This window comes from Trachypithecus francoisi, unplaced genomic scaffold (genome assembly GCF_009764315.1).
Source record: "Trachypithecus francoisi isolate TF-2019V2 unplaced genomic scaffold, Tfra_2.0 Lachesis_group16, whole genome shotgun sequence".
In the NCBI taxonomy this organism is placed as follows: Eukaryota; Metazoa; Chordata; class Mammalia; order Primates; family Cercopithecidae; genus Trachypithecus; species Trachypithecus francoisi.
The window spans coordinates 745,804-765,182 of NW_022681461.1; the positions used below are offsets into that span (position 1 = coordinate 745,804).

Below are 19,379 nucleotides of genomic sequence, written 5' to 3' on the forward strand. Positions count from 1 at the left end.
AAGCTCAGCTCCCACTTTGTAACACATTCACGTAACAGAGCTATGCTTGTACCCACGGTTTATACAACACAAAAAGGAGAGAAACATGAAACCGTCTCCCTCGGATAGAGCAAAAAAGACGAGTGTCACAAGGTCAGCAAGATGAAACAGGTTTCTGATGGCTCCAACACTAACCGCCTCTCCCAAGTATTTTAAGGAAAAAAGCATTCTACAAACAAAGATATAACCAACAAGTTATATTATTTTTTATTCATGTTAGAATTTCTATCAGTGTTTGAACATTAATATTTAGAGAGTTTGTACATTTTCACCTTCCAAGGTTTGAAATGAGAAGCATGCTAGGTCACCAACGGTAACTAATAAACACTTGACAATCGCATGAATATCCATTCTGCTCTCTCTTAACACTGGTAAACATTTTCTTTCCTTGCTGTAATTTACAATGAAAACTGTGCCCCACTCATGTCTCAGCAAAGTTCCAGACATTATGGATTCATCACATATAAATTCTTTAAAAATATACTTCTGTCAAAAGACTTGATGACTACTATGTACACTACAAAAATAAATCTTCATATAAATAAATTATATGGCATACTTTTATCTTTGTAATTGAAATGACACAAACTCATTTCCACCAAAATTGGCAATGAGACCCAGTTTGAATATTTATTTCCTTTAAACTCCTTACCCTAAAACCTACCATGAGTCCTTAATGTAAATGTTATATACTCTGAACTATTTAACATTAGTAAGCACTCTATACAAATAAAAATTCTGTCCAAAAGTAAAACATAGCTGTAATGTTTCCAATAGAAATAAAATCCCTGCATTTTTTTGTTATAAACTGGCATGACAAATACTGTAGAGGAAAACATTCTTATGATACAAAATTATAAATATCAGCAAAGTTCTTTTCTTTTAAAATTAAAACATCCAAATGAACAAACAGGACAGACAAAATAAAACTATTCAAAGAGAGAGAGAAATTCTAATTCCCTGCCAGCCCCCCAGTTCTCCCTTTGCCAATGTGACTATGGGAGGAAGTTCTACACCGTGCAGAAGTCAGGGGCCGCACAGGCTCTGGCGCACCACGAGCTGGGCTCAGGAAGGGAGCGAGGGCACGCCAGGAGCCAGAGGGAAGTCGACTTCGGAATTTCGCATCATCCCTCCTCCACGCAGGACACGCTTTCTGAGCAGAGCTGGGTGTGAGGTCGGCAGACCGTGTGGGTGACAGGCACCAAGACAGCAGCAGGGGGTGGCCAGGGTCCCCAGCAGAGTCACACACACACACAGCCAGCAGCCACAAGCAGCTCCCAATCTGCATCTTAGAGTTTCGTGGTTTGTATCAGGGTCTGAGGTCACTACGCTGCGGGTATTTCTGGGGGCCCATTACCTTTCCGTTAAGATTTCCCATGTAATTTAAAAGGGAATAAGAGGAGCTGCCACTCGTGAGTGCCTCACAGCAGCTCAGGCTTCAGTCTTGCAGGGACCCCACCCTTTCCTCTGACTTCTTGTAACAAGGCGCTGGTGTGGGTTTGGACGGGGAGCCGACACTGGGTGCTTCCCTGACATGTGCTGGTCTCTGGCTACAAGATGAGGGAGCTCGCACCTCAGAGCAAAAGAAGAGAACCAGTACAGAAGCAACTTTAAAAATATGCCTGGCGGAGACCTGCCGCTGCCTACATCCTTCAATGGGGTGTATCTACCCGCCCGCTTTCCCATATCACACTGAAAGAGCACCAATGACGGGGAACATGGAGACGACTGGATTTATTTAGGAAGTGCGCACCCTGAACGCTGGTGTATGAACCCCACTGGAGCTCTTATCCTACAGAATGCCTGCCTCCGCACCACCACAATGCACGCTCACCGTTTATTTTTAAAGAAGATACAAACGGATCCAGAAAGCCTCAACCAGCTGCTCCATTTAAGAGAGGGAGTTTAAACCATAGGGACTCAAAACATCATTTCTGGGTGATTGTGGGCCAAGAATTAACCAAATCGGTTTTTCTACCTGTGACAGGGCCACATCCACTCTTGAATTTGGGGGTGTTGGGGGAGGGGCCGTGTGTGTGTTGGTTGCAAGAGGGGTACAATGCTGCACCTTTTTAGAGTGTACATACTCTCACAGCCCAGCCAAAGCTCAGCACTAGGCATGTCACCCAATTCTCTAACACCCACGATGGTGAACTGATGTGAGCTCCACACCCTGAGGTTCCAGCATCCATCACAATGATCCGGGAGAAGGAGCTTATTCCCCTGAAGCACAAATTGGGGTCCTGGATGGCAGCCAATGATCGTAGGAGATACTGTGGACACGAGGAGAGTCTAGCTTTTGCTGGGCTGATTCGAAAGGATTGGGTGGATGTTTAGGGCCAGCCCTCACCAGCACAAAGTAATAAAAGATATCCTGACGCTTCCAGCCTGACTAGGTCAGAGCCTACTAAAGGTTACAGACAGTGCAGAGAAACAAAACAAGACAAAAAAAAAAAAAATCACAGTACAGTACATGGTGAACTCACACACGTGTTCACACGCACAGCCAAACAAGAGGGCCGCACACAACGACAGCTAGAGAAGCCACCAGGATTAACGTGCTTTCTTCATATCCGCTCATTAAACAAAAAAATTATCACGCATAGCGTGTTTGAAAGTTAACAGTAACATTTCATACTACCACAGGGTTGTGATATGCAAAATTAAAATATTTTAAACAGAAACCTTTACAAAATAATCCTATTACATAAGCAATATTTGCATAGAATTATACAAGTAAATTATACAATATTTAAGCAGCAGCAACATATGCTGGAATTTAAGACTAATGAAGCTTGGTTGTGGCACGGAGCCCAATGCTCGAATACAGACAGGCCCCGCTGCGGCCTCCGTACTCCGGGGCAGGCGTGGAGAAGCCCCAGATCATAGCTTTACATCCTTCCTTCCTATATTACACATGTGTACACCTCTTAAATATTTATAGAAATATTTAACAAAATAATACAATCGGTTACAGTAACAGTGAACTGCTGTCCTGGCGCAGGGCATCTTTTCCATAACTCCAAGCAGTTCTCTTCAAGCAGTTCTGGAAAGACGTGGGGGTGGGGGGTTTCCAATCTTTGGCCTCTTTGCTTCAGATTTTAATCACCCTTTAAAAGGAAACAAAAAAGGAAGTTGAACAGAGTAAGAGGTGTGCGAGTCCGTATTTATAAAGTACAAAAGCAGGCGGGAGTGATCTTGGTATTAGAAATCACGAGAGTGGGGTGTGGGCCTGAGGGGTCCCTGAGGGCCGCTTGCGACCTCCCCCTTCATCTGGGGGCTGGTTACACGGATGCGTTCCCGTGTGACCAATTCGCTGTGGCATGCACCTCCGTAAAGACTGGCACAGGTAAAAGGTGGTGCTGTTCGTGCCATTGTGGCGCTGCACCGACCCTCCGCAGGCCAGCAGTGGGGGAAGAGACCCAGTGTGGAGCTAGGCTGGTTCCCCAAGGATGACAAAACTTGAGCACATCAGCCTTGCTCTGGGCATAAAAGGTCACTGGGGTCCAGCATGGGACGTGCCCGAGTGCCACGGCCCCTCGGCGATGCTGAGGACCCCAGGAGAACCTTGCCCTCCTCTCCGCCTGGCTCTAGGTCCCTCAGCTGCCCTTGTCCGTGGCACACACCTCAGTTGGAGCTGCTTCCCCGGGGCCTCTCCTCGCACTCCACGTCCTGCAGCTCAATGACTTCCACCTTCGAATCCCTCCTCTCACACCGGACATGGAAAGGCACGTGGGGGTCCTCGAACAGGCCATGGTCCGTCTCGGGGTAGCCCTCGTAGCCTGGGCAGAGCCCTCCTCGGGGGTTCCGCCCAGGCCCGGGGACAGGCGGTGGGTGCACGGCGACAGTCACGGAGGCAGACGCCGTCACAGTGGTGATGGGCTGGCAGTAGCCGGGCACGGAGCTGCCCATGGCAGTGGACGCTGGGCTCCGAGGGTTGTGAGAACGGGCCCCGCGGGAGCCCCAGCGGTCCCTATTGCTAGGGCCAGAACGCCCTTCAGTAGAAATTTCAAAAGCGTCTCTGCGCGGTCTGTACGGGGGTGGCCACAAGCCTTCTCTGGGGAGGTCCCTGCGGGGCTGCTGGCCTTGCCGTCCGGGAGGCAGGGACCCTGAGTCCAGGTGGGGCTGCTGTCGCGGGTTCGAGGGTGGGTGATGCCTGGATTCGGGATGGACCACCTGCAGAGGGCAAGGGTGGGTTAGAAGGCGGGGGAGGGTGCGGCCCCAGGCTGGGCATGGTGCCCGCGGCTCCCACACCTCCCTCCTTGGGTTTCACCAAAGACTTAGTCAACCCTGGGGAGCCCACGGGGGCCTTCCACCCACAGAAGAAAAGCCCGTTCTTCTAAGAACCTCCAGGACCTGGCAGAGGAGCGTGTGGTTTGAATCCTGTTTCCAGGCCTTCTCTGACACAGCTGGCTGGACACGTACTGCTGTTGCCCATAAATGTGGGCTGTGGTCAGAGCATCCAAGCTGCTGGCCCCCTACCCTGTTCAGTCCTGCAGGCCCTGAGCTGCTCTTCTCCCAAAGCTGCTAAGTGTGCGGCCCTGGCTGGCCTGAGTGCAGGACGCTGGCAGGATTGTCTCTGCCTACTCTGTCAAACACAGCAGCCACTCCAGACATGTGGCTGATTAAGTTTTAATGAACTAAAATCCGAAATCCAGCTCCTCAGTAGCCCCAGCCACATTTCAAGCACTCCACGGCCACGTGTGGCCGGTGGCTCCCGTCCTTGAGAGCAGAGAGGGCACTTGCGTCAGCGCGGAGGGCTGTGGCGGGCAGCCCGCTTCGTCTGATTGTGAAGAATCTGGTCTCTGCGTCTCTACACAAAGCACAGAGCAACACAGTGGCCACATCAATCAAAAGGACCGTGACCAACTTCAAAGTCGTTCAGCTTGTACCTATTTTTAGGCTCCTGCTGAACAAAACCAGATCCGCACTGCAGCTCAGCAGGGTCGGCACGGGGGGAGGAGGAGGACAATTCAGGTTATTTGGTTGGCCTTTCTCTCTTTCACGGAAGGGCTGCTCTGGCCTGGGACTGGAATACCCATTTCCTGGAGGGACAGCAGGGGGTCCTCAGTGGAGCCACATGAGCCTCAGAACCTTCCTTGAGTTTTTGGGGCTGAGCCCATCCCAGGGCGCACAGGGCGGAGGAAGGGACCCAGGTCCTTGGAACCTCGAGGAGGGGCTCCCAGGCTCCTGGTGACCTCCTGAATCCCTGAAGGCCAAGAACTCAGGGATGGTTCTCGGCCTCTCTGCTCTTTCCTGCCACCTGGAACATGAGCTTGGAGCCACAAAAGCTATGGTAAAGTATTGAGACAGTAATAATGAATGCTGTGTCAAGGGCAATGAAACCTAACAGAAATGAGAGAAGAAAAAAACCTTACTTCTGCGGGCAATAAAAATACTACTACAGTTTTAGAAAATATCACTCTCAAATGACATGCACCTTAAGGGGGGGCCAGGGAAAGGCAAGGACTGTTTTATCTCTGGCCTTTGAAGCCCAAACTGTCCTCACCCCGAACAAGATAGATGCTACTGCTTTGTGCAGGGACATTACTGGCCCCTGCCCCTTTTTTATCCTTTATGAGATCAAACCACAGGAAGATGGCATTTTTATAGTTGAAAAGAGTTAACTGTTGGCCATTTCCTATGATTTGACCTAGCCTGTACTTTCTCTCTGCATCCCATTTGCCTGTGTGATGTGCTGCGCAGAGCAGACAGGAGCCCCGCTCGACCACTGGGCCCACTACCTCGGTGGCAAGACCCCCACCGCGTTCCGCAGGGCCACTTACGGTGGAGTGGGCGAAGACGGGGTTTTCTGTGGCTTCCACGATCACTTGGTGGGCAGGGCCTCCCGCGCCCTGCTGGGCCTCGTAGTGCCGAAGCTCCTCGCTGAGGCCTGACACTGTCGTCTGGGAACTATACTCCGAGTCAGAGGAATCAGACCCGCTGTGCATGTGGCCGGGGGGCATGGCGAACCGGACCACGCTGGGGGCTGGCTCAGGGGAGGGTGTGGGCAGGCGGTTCAAGCCGTTGGCTGGAGACACCTATTTAAGGGGATTCCATGTTACAAGTGTTCTTGTCCATTTACCTGCTGGCCACGCTCAGAGTTCAAAGCACGGTGTTCTTCAGGGGCCTCTGTCCCCTGCCCTGGGGCCCTGCGCACTCTGCCGTATTAACCTCCCCCTTTCTACCACCTGGAGGATCCTCGGGTCCCGCAGCTGGAGCAGAAGAACTGTCCTCTGCTCCACACTGGAAAGGCGGGATGTGTACTTTTTTACTCTTGTGAAGTCCGATTATGCATCTCAAGGTGAAAGTCTTCATTTACTGTACAAAGATCTGTAAGACCTAGGCTGCAATTGGTTGGTTGAGAGGAACCAAACCAAACCCGCCCTTCAGCCCTCAAAGCCAGTACAGCGAGGAGGAAAACAGGCCTCAGATGTTTACTGAAGAACGACCAGCAAGTGGGGAGGCAGCTAAGTCTAGAAACGAAGAGCGGCACAGGAAACACAGCACTCAGCCGGCTCCACATGGGACATCCCCGCGTCGCTACTGACCTCAGGATATGGTCCAAAGAAAGACAAAAGCACGGGAAGCAAAACCAGCCCATTGAGAACGCCGAGGATGGTGAGGATGGCCAGCACAGCAAAGAAATACCTGCGAGATCAAGAGGAAATGGGAACAGGCGCTGTGACAGGGTAGATCGCGCCACCCTCCGTGTGCCCAACACAGCAGCATGGCAACGCCAGAAATGACCAAAACCCACCCCGCTGAAGAGGCTGTTATCCAACCGCAGTTCACATTCAACACAAGGTGAGCTTTTGTTTTGGTTTCTTTACCTTATGGCTTTGAGGACTACATTCCACAACCCAGAGTGTTAGTTCATGAAGGGAAGAAAAAAAAATTAGTTTGTTAATTTGCTGAACTCTGATGGCACGTAATGTTATTTATGAATGTGTTACACAAACACAAAAATATGGAATGCGACCTGAATGGCTGGGCAGACTGAAAGCACAAACACAATGCCGAGGGGCCCCGCTCATGAAAACCCAGCAGAAGCAAACAAATGAAGTGAAGGGTGTAGAATTTAAACAATTTAGCCCAGGAGGAAAAGCAGCCCACTTCTGCAGGCTGCTAATCCACTGTGAAATGCTTCTGCATCTTACGGCAGAATCTCTAATTAAGTCTCTAGCGTATCAGGTGAGGCTTTCCCTGGGCTTTCATTAATCACAACTTTCTGCCTAGAATTCTGTGAGTTCCAGTTTTACCAAATAGCTCCAATTGCAACCTTTTTAGAACACAGGAACCAGCTTTCTGCAAAGAAAAGGCTGCCCATTCTGTGGGAGCTGGGGCATTGTGCTGGGCGAGGGCGCTCCACAATGGCGGGGCTGCTCTGCGGGCCAATCTTTTGTTGAACAATTTAGCATCTCTGAATACTCTTGTTTTGCGTCAGCCAATTCAAACATAAAGGCCGCAGCACCATGGCAGAGGAGAAGAGTGCACAAGTAGTTCTGCTTTCCCACCATTGAGGGCTAAGGTCTGGAATCCTTCATGAATACCAAGGTAAACCTGTCAGCCAGGGACAGCCTCTGGCGGACACTCTGCACGGCTGGAGGGCACGGACGCCACGCAGGGATGCATTTCTGGAACTAATGATTTCTAGGGCAACTCGGATGGAAGTGGGCTGGGGTAGGGGAGAGAATCAGGATGTTCGGGGAAGAGGGAAGGCAAGATATCTATCTGTTAATGGTCCTCTGGTTCATAAAATTAAACAGGCAACCAGTGCTGCGGTGTCTGGATGTGTTTTGACATCAGATGAAAGGAGAGAGAATCCCTACAAAAATACAAATACCTCGCAGCTATTGTAAACACTCAAAACTTCTGAACTGCATTAGTAAAAACCAAGCAGCCAATGCCTTGGTGTAATGTAAACTGCTGGGACTTTCGGCTGGGGCATGTATCAGCAGCCGCATCAAGACATTTGCATCCCATCCATCCAGCTGAAGCATAAACAGGCCAATTAGATTTCTGACGGCTTAGCATATACAGTGTCTGCTCATGTATTTGACCTTGGTGAGGCCTTTATCAGGTTAATCCATCCCGTTCTAGAAAATGGGAAGCCCTTTTAAGTGCTTGAAAGAGGAACCCTGATATTTCTGGGCGGGAACAACCCCGGGTGACAGGAGTGGGCTGGGATTCTGGCTGCTAGGTTTCCAGCTGGGGGCTCTAATTCAGGCTAAGTTTCCTCATTCAGCATCCCCCACAAGGCTGAGTGAGACCCTCCTGTAAACTCAGAAGACCACAGCACACCTTGCATTTCCCCTGGTTTTGCCTGTGAACTCGTCTCTGCCCCCAAAAGACCTTAAGCTACACAGAGGGATATGGGGGGTCCCCATTATTTGCTGTTGTGCAAATGGCACTTACGGGGTGCTTGTTATATTTGTGTTAAATGAGAAAGTAAATATGCAAAAGAAACTCTACTTGACATTGGGCTTTTATATCATAGCGATAACATGTTAGTGCCTGAAAAAGTGGATACTAAGAACAAAGGAAAAGCTAAAATCAAACTAAGAACTAAAATAAATAAAACATAGACCAAAACATTTAACTCAGTTGGGCAACTATCTATTTGGTATTGGCAAACAGGAATTTAGGAACTGGCTTGCTGGCTTAGCAGTAGTTTGTGCTGAGAAGTCTAGCTCCATGGACACTGCAGGGAGGTAGCTGGAGATGCAGACCCGGCCCTCACCCCGCCCCCCGCCCCTGCCCCCCGAAATCAGCCCTGCACTTAGCCTCAGACGATTCCTCAGCACATCGGTGTTTGGAGCACTGGTCTACAGAGATTCCACTTCACCATCACTCGATGCAAAAACTGCAACAAGCCAGCTTGGCACTCAGTCTAGGAAGGCAGCCTCCACGATGCCAAACTGCCTGGTGGGCTTCGCCACAGGCCAACCAATGGACTCCTCTTTCTCCCGTAATAAAACTTTGGCTAAAACTTCTAGTTGAAACCTTCTTCTTTTTACTCGAAGATGAGAAGCCTCTCTCTCTCTGACGCACACACCACCTCGCAGTACTGAAGCGTGCCAAACAAACCCATCATTTCTCACATCTGGTTGTGCCCTGTCATGGTTCTAATCCTGGACTATCTTTTACTTATTGGTGATTCTGGCCTCAGCGCTCCAGAAAGTAGCAGGGTTCCGTCCGAGAGCAGCTCCCTCACAAAGCTATGGAGGCCGCTCAGAACAGCAAGCGTTTCCTCCTCTGCAGTTCTCGAATTCTTTCCAAAAGGAAAACTCACTCTTCTTTTATATTTCACAAAGTCATATTCTTAATTACATCAACTGGAAATGACTCACCTTGAGATCCAAACTAGGCTTAGATTCCCAAGAGTTGACACCAAAGTCCACTGCTAAACGCTTCCTAATTGTGGGGACTCGAATATGAAATCTGGGCACATCATTTTCACTTCTTAGAAGAATAAAGTCAGGTGACAAATTTAGGTATTTTTAAGCTTTCCTTTCCACAGTTGAAGGAGAGGGAGCATAGGTCAAATCTGGCATCTCTTTCTACTGATGTTTCTAACCCGAGACCCCAATAACGGGCCCCCTATCGGGTGATCCTTCAGCTTCAAGCTGTGGAATTGTCCTTGCTGCCAGTCCCAAACCCTTTATCTTCTGTTTCCAAGATATTCCCCAAGACAGCTCTAGAAGAGAGCTTGTCTTCACACCTCTGAGTATCTCTAAGTTAACAAATTCAAAAGAAAGCAGAGTCACAATGACGAGATGCTGCAATCTACCAGATACAGAAGGAAATAAGCAACCAAGATCGCCTGAGCTGATGACAATGATTTTTTCTTTTTTGAGACAGAGTCTCGCTCTGTCGCCCAGGCTGGAGTGCAGTGGTGCGATCTCGGCTCACTGCAAGCTCCGCCTCCCGGGTTCAAGCCGTTCTCTGCCTCAGCCTCCCGAGTAGCTGGGATTATAGGCATCTGCCACCACGCCTGGCTAATTTTTGTATTTTGAGTAGAGATGGGGTTTCACTATCTTGGCCAGGCTGATCTTGAACTCCTGACCTTGTGATCTACCCGCCTCAACCTCCCAAAGTGCTGGGATGACAGACATGAGCCACTGCACCCGGCTCAATAACAATGATTTTTAAAACATGTCTCCTTGCACACGCCTGCTTACCTGACAATGAAGTCGAACTCAGATCCCGCAAGCATCAGCACTCCCAGGAGAGTGGACACGGCCCCGTCCAGGACGGGCGCAAACATGTGCTCCAGGGCAAGCACAGCCCTGCGGTTCTTGTCACCGATGGCCGTCAGAAAGGCCTGTGCAAGGAGGATGTTCACAAGATCAGGTTCCTGGACTTCACATGGTAAGTGCTCAGCTCTGTCCTAAGTGCGACAAGCTCTCAGAACTGCTCACACTTTGCTGTTTCAGCTGCTAGAACGTGTAACCAGAGTGGCTCAACTAGCTGCATCTAGACTTAAACTAAGATGACCTCTTCATGACACTGGGTCATATTTGGTGTTGACATAAATCTTGAACACAGTAAAACCAAAACTATATAAAATGGACAGAAATGTCCCCTTCTTTTCACTGCTACTCACCCCTAAGTTTCCCCCCCTTTAATGATCTCACCCCACTCACACGTGAGACCTCCAATTCCCACAGCAACAGGATTCTGGCTAATGCACTGGACGGCCAAGAGCTTAGCTCAGTGTCCCAAGTCATTGGGTGCTACACACACGTCCTCACGATCATGCAGAGGTGAGACCTTCTGTTGCTGTTTCAGGCTGTGTTTGTAGTACACCTAAGCACTATGAGAGTATTGCAAGAAATACACAGGACCGGACATTCGAATCGAGCCCTTTCGAATGCTGTGTGGACACATCCCTGTCTCTCCTGCAGTCCTAAAGCTCTTCCAGGCCCGGAATGCTGTTGATACTTAATGGGATCTTTGCAGAGTAAATTCTGGAAGATCAGACTGTTGGCCTGAACGTGTGACCCCTGCAGGGAGTGTTAAGCCTGGCACAAGTTCTCTCTCTGAAGTTCAGGCTGTTCTGGGTTATGCTGAGAGGAGAGGGCTGGGTGTCTTTGGCAGGATGCGTTTCTACGCCTTACCTACCTGCAGAAGGACTGAGACAGTCATTCTCCTTAACAGATGAAAAAATACCAATATACCAAGGTGTGCTAAGAGCTTTCATACTTTTCTCTCAAGCAGGTTCTACTCTTTCAGAGTTGGTAAAGACATTAGGGTCAATATGGCTGCCTTCTGCTCTTGGCAGAAGGCACCAATAGGGTTTTCAGCCATGCTGCCTTACATCATATTTGGGCCATGAGGCCATAAGGGCCAGGTTGTGATGACCCTGTCACACGCTGCTTCTGTGTTACCAAGACAGCAAATGAACGGGACCCACTGATTTCCTGAAGACATCCATGGAAGAAGAGACTTCTTCACACCTCATTCCACCATTTTACAAACCTCAAAAGAGCAGTAACTGGCAACTCTAAATGCAGTTTCACAGGGAGGATGAGAATACTGAAAATGACTTGGACTCGAGGTCCTAGAGTTTAGAGACTGTAGTGAGCATTTCCATGGTAAAAATCTGCTCTGGAGATCTGTTTGCCATGCTAGCTTCCAAACAAGGTGGTTTCCATTTGCATCAGAATAAAATAATTTGTGGATTCTTAAGTCACAGGCAAATTTATCTCCCTTTTGAAGAACTGTGTTAGAATTGTGGGTTTTCTAAACTCTAGGCTGGCACTCTTCTTTTTTAAAAAATAGTCCCTCCTCCCAGCTCAAAGGAAGAAAATAATTTGAGCAGCCTGGAAATTTAGAGAATACTGTTTCTGTATTGGCTTTTTATGATACACTGTAAAAAAATGGGATAACTTCAACAAAGCATTCCTTCCAAAACACAAAAGTTTACAATCTCTCAATTGTATCATAATAGCCCTGGAAAGACTGCAGAAGGCACAAGGCTGTGGCCTGTGTGGAGACATGCATGTGCCATGTGCTGAGCCCAAAGGGAACCCACGCTGGAGATTGCAAAAGCAATGGCGGAAATGACTCGGTCCAAGCCCAGCGCTGGCTTCCTAGCTAGGGTATTTCGTACACCGGTATTTAATAGGTGAAGGCATTTATTGATTGAATGCCTACTGATAACCCCAAATTCTTAGGCTCTAATCTGCAGATGGAACATGATTTACACAGTTGTGAGGGTTTGGATAATTCTTGCATAAAAGTATACAACAGATTTATCTCCTGGGCTAAAGATTCCTTCTGAAGTTTAATTACCTCCAACAAAGCATTCACAGGGCAAGGCATAGACAAAGAGAGGGGAAAAAAATGTCTGTTGAAAGCAACACTGGTTCTCTTACTTTCTGCTGTCGTGAATGCAGAGGCTGGGAGGTCCGAGGAGCTGGGTGGGCTTAGGGAGAGGAGCCAGTTCCCCGGGGCTGAACAATGGAGCCTCCACTCCTAAGCCCGAGGGTACTTCCTTGGCTGCCAGCTCACCTCACCCTCAATGATGCCATCCCCAAGCCTGTGAGCGTGGTCTCATTTTATCCCCACGGCTCCTGGTGCGTTCAAGCCTCTGTGTATGCCCACCCACACACTCACCGCATGATCTGCCTTACGAACAAACGCCACAGTGTCAGGAATCACAGGGGTGTCATGACAGTCAGCGTCAGGTGAGCACGGCCCTCCCAGGCCCACTCCAACACACCAACCCTGCACTGCCTACGGCTGACAGGGCCCACAGCCATGTACCTTCCGCACCCCTCTCCTCAGCCTCCCTCGAGGGAAAGGAGTCCAGAAACCTCACAGGCTCTCCTAGGGGCCCTGTGCCGAGGCCTCTTCCCTGCCATGCACAGGGAGACTGCCAAGGTTCCCACTTGGAAACAAACAGAGCCGTTGTTTTTTCACAAAGTTTCTGCTTCCAACGTCTCCCATACCAAAGCAACGTGAACGGTGAACTCCACTCCTATGCCAACAGAAGCGATCAGGATGACCACGGGCACGGCGCTGAGTTTGATTCCGATGAGGCCCATCATGCCAAAGAGCTCGACCGTCATCAGTGCCAGGACCATCACCTGGAGCAGGGCACACAGTGGTCAGTGGGCGGGCAGGTCACCCTCCGGGGCTGCCCACAAGGGAGGCCGCCAGAGGGCTAAGGTGTCCTCGGTTCAGATCAACATAATGAACGGACTGACTTGCTTTAACTCTGGACACCACCTTTACTGCCTAATTCATCTTCCCGCTTTGAAGGGAGACAGCAAAAAACACACAGAACTCCACCAGAGCAATCCACGAGGAATCACACAAGCATGGACGCACCACTCAGCTACGAATTTCGCCTAGATTACAACAAGATCCATCTCTCCTCCTGCTTGGGTCTCAGCCGTCAGAAACCATCCGTGAACCCATCATTAAGTATTTGGTTGCCTCACTCTCCATTCTAAAGAAAGCGGATGGGACGGGGTGAATAAAAGTTCTTGCAGGTCAAAGTAGTTTTGCTTTTGTGGGCGAACCTGCAGGTTAAGTGAAGATGATCTGGGGGCCAGGGAAGCGGGGAGGTCGTCATCAGCTGACGCGTGTCAGGTTACAGGACCCCTGCACTTTGAAGAGCTGGGGACAGCTGGGGTGGACTGAGCCAATTGTTAAATCCAAGGAAAAGCTTCTTGCCTTTCATCTTCCTTGTAAAAATTTGTGGGGAAATGGAAATGAAATCTGTGAGTTAGATTTGGGGTTTCCTGGTCCAAAGGGAAGAAGACACAAATAAACAACGAGTTACCCAGATGGAAGAGAAGGAGAAAAACGATCTTTCTTTTCTGGGGGTGGGCGGTGGGCAGCGGTGGCGGGAGGGGAAGGAATGATGAGAGATGGACAACATCAATTGCTAAGTGCCATGAAAACTCTCACAGACTAAACATTTACCTTTTAACGTACCTGCTGCACAGACTCATGGTGCAGACACAAAATCTGGCCTCTGTTTTTATAATTTTGGCATTTTAAAGGCTACACCATAGTTCACAGAATTTAAACACTGCCACGGTTTTATTGGACTTTACATGAAACTTACGTCAAATCTGAGAGTATTTTGGAGAAGGGATGCCAAAAAACAGGCTCGTAATATTAGTTTATCATTTTCCCCCAGGACTTAAAACACACAAAATCATGTTCTCCATATATCACTGTCCTAACTTCTCTGATTGTCCCTCCATGTTAAATGTAGAAGAACCTGCTATGTTATTATTAGGCCTGGATGAGGTCACAGAATGACACTTTTCAGTTAAAGAAAAAATGAGCTAGGCTTTGAGTGCTTTGATTTAATAAATGCTCAGAGTTGTGATGGAAAGTGCGCTTTAAAAAGTCCCTATCTTTCCACAAAAATCTTCAAGCTACGGGAGAGAGGACCTAAGAATGAGGCCATTAGAGGTTCCACCTTAACCATGGACCTCACCACCTCCAGTAGAATAAATATATTACGGATGATGCAAGCTATACCCTCCTCCAGAGGCCCAGACATAAACCAAACTTCCCGGCTGCAGAAAGAGCTATGCTGAAAGGAATTTGACTTCCACAAAGCCCCTTATAATACACTCACAATGATCCCGGCCGTCCAGGGGTTCAGAAGGAAGACGGCGCACACGAGGAACGTGCAGGCCAGCACCACGCTGATGAACAGCAGTAGCCAGTGGCGGAGGCCGATGTACTGCTCCCAGAAGAGGAATGGGTAGCCGTTGGGGTAACTGGACAGCCCCAGGCTCGTATAGTTGCTGCAGATGGTCCTTACTTTTTCAATCGCCTCCACAAAGTCTGAGGTGTCCCGCAAGCCGTTGAGGTAGAAAGGGAACTGGGCATACTCGATGGGCTCTGCTGCCGGGACTGGACAGAGAAGGGCACAGGTTAGGAGCAGCCCAGGGGAGAGGAGCATCGCAGTTTCAATGGAAAGAGAGAAGAACTTTGCATGAAAGCTTACTGACTGCTCTTCTACATGATACAAAGGACAAACAATCCCCATCACAGCCTCCAGGCCTTTACAATCTTCCCGTTTGGTTTAAAAATGTTTACCTCTGTGATCCGCGTATTTTTTAACATTCAATTTTAATCTTCCAGCAGTCATTCTTTCTGAAGGGTCTGAAAACTCCAGGCTTACATTTTGGGAACATTTTTTGTTCTCTTGACACACATGAAAATACCGAGTTCACGCAGTTTGATTCAATCACCTCCAAGAGCAAAATAACTCTGGAGTCCTGCTTTCCTGAGAAAAATGCTTAACTTATCCTTTTGGTGACTGAACAAACTTAAACCTTGTATGCTTCTTTTCTAATGCAATGCTAAGTCTTCAGCAACAGGGGAAGAAATCCTTACACAACAAGCATTTAGTTACTGCCGTTGTGTGTTCCAGACCCTCTGGGGTCATTCAGTTGACTTGCTAAACATGATTTGCCCTATTATAATCTCAACTATAAATTTTCATTAAGACAAGCCTTGGCTGCCTGCCACAGGGCTCTGGGGTTTAGATCCCGGGAAGCACTACTTGCTGAGTCTCCAGCCATGTTTGCAAGGGGACCCGTCTTCTCTCTCACATCCTCCCTGGGCCCGGTATCCAAAGCATACGCTACTCATGTCTCCACCAGAAATGCACATGAAATCCACACAGAACCACCTTTCAAACTCTGGGCTGAGAGGTGAAAAGAAGAGGACACTGTTGTATATAGACTTCTCCGCTCCGGTTTAAACAGCTTTGACAGAGTGCAGGTGCTTGGTGGCTTATAGGAATGACCCGATGTGCCAAAAATCCCTTCAACACCAGAGTTGACAAAGTGAAGATAAACATATAATCCTCAGCGATAAAACTCTGCAATAGTAAAATAACACTCAACCTGGAGGCGTCCCCGGTGTTCACAGGGAACAGCTGGCATGCGAGAGCAATGCCTAATGAGCGTCTTAGCATCGAAGCTACGCACGGAGACGAGACGCTTATTTCCCATCGTGACAGAGTGTGGGGTGGTATCCCATTACACATCCTTGTCTGTCTCCCGGAGTTTTAAACGAGAAGAAATTGATTGTTCTGTTTACACTTTTGAACCCTGGGTAGTATCAACGGACGAAGGCTGTTGCTGAGTTTGGAGAACCAGGGAAGGCATCTCTGTAAGCTCCCAGCACCCCCGATAAAACACTACTTACTTCTCAGCCTTGTTTCAGGCATGTAGTCGGCTTTGTCGTGGACCCATTCCGGTCGGTGCGGCCGGATGTTGGCCTGGGAGGCAGCATACGCGACAGGGTCATTGCTGACCCAAGCCGTCAGGTAGATGTAGAAAGCGCTGGGATTAATGATGCCATCTGCATCCACCAGACGCTGTTTAGTCAACTACAAAAACGGGAAGAACAGAGGCCTTTGAGAATGGGGTTGGGGTAAACACACTTCTGCCTTCAGAGCACGGAAGCCGAGCTTCGCACCAGCATCACAACAAAGGATAGAATGCCCACTGTTGAAAGTGTCGAAAACCCCATCAGAACACCTTTGATTTCTTTCAATGTGCACTTATCAGAGGATGCAATCACTGGCGTGTTTACAACAAACACAGTTCTGCAGATGGCCCAGGAATTGGCTGAACCAATTAAATCTGAATGCTAAAAGACCGTCTGCAGCCAAGGCAGAGAATGAACAATCTGGAGAAACATATTTATAGGAGGGGAAGGGGGAGAAACCTGGCAAGAGTCCCCATGCACGTCTGTGTGCAGTTAACCTCTGTTGTTAACACTGAAGGAAATGCCGCCCAGTAAATGGAGGAGAGCTATAAAAATAAAACAACATCTGTATAAATGTTGCTAACACTAGCCTCCTATGACCTGTGGGTTCAAAAAATGCCCAGTGTCAGAAAGTGCAAGGGACGAGTGTACACCCTCAGCCTCGCAGGGGGATCCTGTTCCCGGAGGTCGCTGGACTCGGCAGGCCGCCGCGTCTGCGTGGCCAAATGTGCTCCCTCTGCAGGAGGGCTGGTGGGTTTCGCTGAGGTGGGGAGCTCTGTGGGACTCAGTATGTGTATGTCTATTTTATATACATAGAAAAATTCTGTTTCCTGTTTATTTTAGATTCAGGCCTCGTTCCTCACTTTGGGTCTTTTTAAAACAAAATGAAAAACACCAGTGACAGCAGCTCCCAGAGAAGGAGTGAAGGAAAAAGGAGCAGGGAGAGAGTGAGAGAACTAGATTTCGGGAATCTGGATTCGATTAATCCACAGGATATGTAACAACTGTACGTCCTCAACACATCCCTGGAATCACACAGCGCAGCCCGTGGCCTCCGTGCATGAGGCACGCCTTTCTCCCTCCCGGGAGGAGGAGATGATATCCGGGGGCCCGGCCCAATCCTGTTTGTCCCACAGTGTCCCTGGGCACCTCCCTGGTGTCTCTGAGGCAGACACCTCTGCCCGCATCCTTGGGAAACGGGACGGTCTGCTGCCTGCTGCTGTGAGCTCAGAGTTCCATACTCCTGAACAACTCTGAACAATGTACTTTGTAAATCTGTCACCTTGCACGCCAGCAAAACAGGGGAGACGATAAACAGAGCTGCTGAGAAGATCATTAGTATGACGGTTTTCTGCCTGAAGGTGAAGCAAGCAAGCTACAAAGAGCAGAGGGAAGAGGCTCTGAGGAAGCTGAAGCAGCCCTAGCCCGGGTCCTGTGCAACGGGAAGAGTCCAACACACTCCTGCACACACTTGCAGAACCAAAAGGGGTATGCTGGGAACCGAACGGCAGGAAGACGATGCAGACACAGGTGGAGAATATGATTCCCAAACAGACACAGTTACTACTGCAGGAGTGAGCAGCATGGCGTGGCCACTCCGACTCCAAGGGTGCACGTTTCCGTTTGCTTCACTCATCGCAGAGCGATCTGTCTACTCCTGGGGCCAGGGCCACCCAGAGATCTCAAATGTAACAAACCCTCCTATCCTGCTGTCACCTCCCCAATCTCCTAACCCACCCACCTACCCCAAATTCTGCTCATCCAAATGACCGCGACCCAAGAAACCCATCTTTGCAAGCTTGTCTTCACGGTACTGAGTCCTAGAACTGAAAGAATCGCATGCTGCTGCGTTTCCAGCATTGGAAAGAGCCTGCACTCGCTCGGCTGCACTTCATTCTGACCACCGCTCTGGTGGTAGGAACACGCCTGTCCCCTTTGACAAATGAGGAAAGCGAGGCGCACGGGCTGGCCTGAGGTCGCACAATTAGCTGGTGGGAGGAGGTGAAGTAGAGTGACCCAGTATTCCTCCTACCAGCTCCCAGTGCCTCAGGTCTCCAGAGAGCACAGGGTGGGGTCACATGCTGTGAAGTGACCTCCACCAGGGCAGCGGCCCCGCAGCCCTGGACGCGCCCTCAGTGCGCAGCAGCGGCAGTACCTGGCTGATGTCGATGGGCTTATCGCGGCTGCCGGTTTGCACCAGGAGTTTGTAGGCAAGGACTCCATCGTCTGATCCGTTCTTGTAATTGTTTGGCATGATTTTCCCGGTTTCCCAGTCACTGTCAAATGCATCCTGAAGTCCTAGAAATGGCAAATGATTGTAACACATTATAACCCGCAGCCAGAAGGACCCTGGTCCTAACGGGGTGGGCTGAGGAGAGTGAGCAGGGCAGGGGGCTCTCAGACGTCCATCAGAAACACACGCTCTGTGTTCCACATCCACTTTGACTGACAGCACTGGACTTTCATGAATGAACTGCAGCTGTTGCCAGCCACTGCTGAAAAGGGGGAAGGAGATGATCTGTTTCTGTGAAACAAATACTCATATTTTATCTTAAGAAAAACCGCTCTCCTCCTTTCGCCCCATGACAATTACAAAAGAAGGCAAGAGTGCGGCAGGGACACCCCCCAGGGTCATTCACCGTTTCGTGCCACTCGGGGTGCTAAGTCATGGGTTCTTCAACACACCCAGAAATCCCACGCGGAGGGGAAAAGCATACTCAAACTCCCAACTTCAAACAGCAGCTCAGCTGCTTCTGGAGCCCAGGGTGAGCGAACACGATTCTGTCAATTTGTTCCATCTGTTCGACTTGTGGAGCTAACACAAGCTGTGGGATCCGCTGCCAGGTTGTGTAAAGATCACAGCCAATACCTATTCACTCTCGACTGCTCTCTTCCTCTCTGCCACCCTTCCTCAGGAGAGGGGGTGGAGGAGAAGGAAGGGAAGGCACTCATGTGCGTGCAGGGAAATACCTCACAGGGTAAATTTGGATCCGATTGAGAACAGGAAGCCACAGGCCAATACAAGGAGGCTCTGTGAGAACAGATGACAAACCACAAGCCGGGGAGGGGGAGGAAAG

The 19,379-nt window shown here is 49.4% G+C and overlaps 1 protein-coding gene across 8 annotated transcripts in view; it reads right to left on the reverse strand.

The window, feature by feature from the left end:
* Positions 1-223: 223 nt before the first annotated feature.
* Positions 224-19,379, reverse strand: part of PTCH1 (patched 1) — a 73,619-nt gene continuing 54,463 nt past the window's right edge. For 5 of the 8 annotated variants that reach the window (XM_033236630.1, XM_033236634.1, XM_033236629.1 and 2 more), the window contains 9 exons: positions 18,458-18,600; positions 16,237-16,420; positions 14,651-14,931; positions 12,999-13,136; positions 10,224-10,366; positions 6,591-6,690; positions 5,826-6,080; positions 3,666-4,215; positions 224-3,149 (listed from right to left, as the gene is read on the reverse strand). In XM_033236630.1, the coding sequence (XP_033092521.1) occupies positions 3,667-4,215; positions 5,826-6,080; positions 6,591-6,690; positions 10,224-10,366; positions 12,999-13,136; positions 14,651-14,931; positions 16,237-16,420; positions 18,458-18,600 (1,793 nt within the window). In that variant the 3' untranslated portion in view covers positions 224-3,149; position 3,666. Of the gene's footprint in view, positions 3,150-3,665; positions 4,216-5,825; positions 6,691-6,872; positions 6,889-10,223; positions 10,367-12,998; positions 13,137-14,650; positions 14,932-16,236; positions 16,421-18,457; positions 18,601-19,379 lie in introns of those variants that run through there. The other 3 variants (XR_004443298.1, XM_033236632.1, XM_033236633.1) reach the window with 3 other exon arrangements.